Raw genomic sequence first — 2,628 nt, 5'->3', positions numbered from 1 at the left:
AGCGATTTGCTGGTATCTTTCTTACGCTCTATTTATTCAATATATTGAATTAGATCTAAATAATTTCTCACTTAAATATTGAAAAAATAAAAAGAAAAAAAAAATGAAACGATATCTTTCATGTATTTGTGTAAAAATTAAAAAAAATTATCGATGTTAATATTTTTTATTTTTTCTCATACACTTGTCCAAACAGGTCAATTAAAATTTTTATTGACGAGAGGATTTGTAAAGATTAAGACTGTTAAACCAATCTTAATCTAGACTAGTTTATTTCAATCACTCACACTTAATTAGTCTACTGAAAGGTAAGAACCATTGAAAAATATATGGTTTCTATGATAGCTTTGCGCTCAGATTTGGAGAAGAATTTAATCAGAATCAGCAACAATGATAGCAAGAAAAGAAGGAGAAACATCTGCAAGAACAAGGAAAATATATATCTTAATATAAGCAGATATTGTCCAGAATTTGTGTTGCAAGAATTATATTTTTAAAACCTGGTTGTAATAAGAGATTAAAGTGAAACTCTGTAAAGAGAGTTGACCTCGAGTTTATCTTTGATAACATTTTCCAGTGAAATTAATTGAATCAGTGATTGTGACACATCAGACGATCTGCTCATTGCAGTCTCAGTCCTCAGGTGGGAAATCCTCGTCCGAGGTACTTTCCAAGAACGAACCTAGTGTTTTCCTGAGAATGCTGAAAGTTTTATCGTCCTGTGTGACAAAAGACAATCAATCGTATATGTTCATGCCCCACTGAATATATGAATCAAAGAGAGACGAATAGAATGCAACATATAAAACTATATCCCACTGCTTAATTTACCTGTTTCTTCTTTTTCAATGATTCTTCCAGTTGGGCAATTTTATCATTGCAGGCCTTTTCTTGTTCAGATATCATAATTCTTTCCTTCTTCCCTGTGTAGCATTCGTGAAGTTGTAGAGAAAATAAAATTATTGAACTCAGGTTGCTATTTTATAAATTCATAAAGGCAGATTAAATGATATAGCTTACTCAGTTGTTCATATCGCACAAATAGTTTTTCCTTTTCCTCTTCAAATTTGGAGATAATATCTATCAATGGACAGAACAGTGGTTAGCATCTATTATACCAGATGAATTAACACTATTATAATTTATATATTTCAAAAGTAACACTTAATTTCATAGGAATTACCACTACTATATATTCTAGAAACTGTCAAAGAATCATAATAAGATAACACAAGCAGTTTCACTTATTCAAAAAAAGGCTATTACACGTTCATAACAGATGAAGCTAATTAGTCCACAATGACTATCCTACAGGGAGTACCTTTCAGTGCCTGCAGAGAAGTGGCTTTCTCTTTGCAAAAGTTCTCGTGAAGTGCTTGAAACTTAGTAGTTTCGCTCTTCAAGGAACTCTCGTACTGCATGCTAGTAATAAAAACAATGATTAAACCAGTTTTGGGTAACACATATCCACACAAACCATAATCGTCTACAAACCTCTTTGGAACTCTTTGAAAGCGCTTTAGTAATGCTTTGCCTGACATTGCAACGAAAATATACTGTTTAATACAGTGAAATACCGGGAAACCAAAACAACATGAAATTCAGACTTCACGTTTACCTGTCCTTCTCAATTTTTGACCTCAATCCCTCCATCATAGACTTAACTTCAAAACCCACACTATCACAAATAAAAAACAGCAATCACTAAAACACTGATTATGGAAACCACAAATAAGAAAATAAAATGGCGGTTGCATCAAATTTGTAGCTCTTTTCATTCGAAGTCAATTATGATCGATGTTTGTGGCAAATTTACAATTCCACGTCAAGCATGCATGTTCTAGATCACATAAAAGAAGCACGCACATCGATTCAAAATCAGAATAAAACACTGCTAAAACCTTCTATGCATTATTCCAATATTTCCAGGCACAATCTTCGAAGTTTAAACTACAGTAACAGAAACGTTTCAGGTAGGATCGAAACGTAAGTACCTGGATATTGTCTCTTCGTTCTTCTTCTGACCATCCTTCTGAGCCTTGTCTCTGATCAAGTGCAGCGCGGACACGATTCCTTTTATGTCACTGAAGATTTGCACGATTTTAGCACAATTCCAAACAAATAAATGAAAGGACAAAAAGCAGCGAAGACGAACTCTGAGAGATCGAAATCCAAATCGAGATCGAAATTATCTTTTGTTGATCGGTTGTTCTTATCGGTCTTCGTGAGTTCGGATTCGGATGCCCGCTTCCTTGACCCGGATTTGGTTGCAGACATTGCAAAAGCTTCGTATCTCAGTGAGAGAGACGCCCTGTGAGTAATGAGAGAAACTCAAGCGATGAAAGCTTTCTCGCGTTTGCGCGCGCTCAAATCGTTATGTTCATTAATTTCAAAACTTACACCTCAGCGTTCTTAGTAATTATAAAGCTAAAATATTTATTTGGTTGATTTTTATAATAATTATTTAGAAATTACACATAAGATCATCTAAAATTGATTAATATCAAAATCTATGGATTAGTAGGATATAAAATTAAATCTAATTTGAATGTTTTAAACTATTTACAAAATAAAAACAAATAATGCTCATCTTCTAAATATATATATTCAGGAAAAAATTAAATTGAG

The 2,628-nt window shown here is 33.1% G+C and overlaps 1 protein-coding gene across 1 annotated transcript; it reads right to left on the bottom strand.

Moving 5' to 3' along the window:
• Positions 1-419: 419 nt before the first annotated feature.
• LOC137809767 (DNA ligase-like protein) lies at positions 420-2,392 on the bottom strand. The gene is made up of 8 exons (XM_068610850.2): positions 2,156-2,392; positions 1,995-2,084; positions 1,619-1,678; positions 1,495-1,534; positions 1,322-1,415; positions 1,021-1,080; positions 832-923; positions 420-719 (listed from the first exon to the last, which is right to left on the bottom strand). Exons 1-8 carry the CDS (start codon positions 2,275-2,277, stop codon positions 633-635), a joined length of 645 nt encoding a protein of 214 aa, XP_068466951.1. The 5' UTR covers positions 2,278-2,392; the 3' UTR covers positions 420-632.
• Between the last annotated feature and the right edge of the window lie 236 nt (positions 2,393-2,628).

The sequence above is a fragment of the Phaseolus vulgaris genome, chromosome 2, assembly GCF_051622355.1.
Source record: "Phaseolus vulgaris cultivar YP4 chromosome 2, ASM5162235v1, whole genome shotgun sequence".
Classification (NCBI taxonomy): Eukaryota; Viridiplantae; Streptophyta; class Magnoliopsida; order Fabales; family Fabaceae; genus Phaseolus; species Phaseolus vulgaris.
Note: the sequence above shows the minus strand (reverse complement) of the source record. Positions and strands in the feature narration are given on the sequence as shown.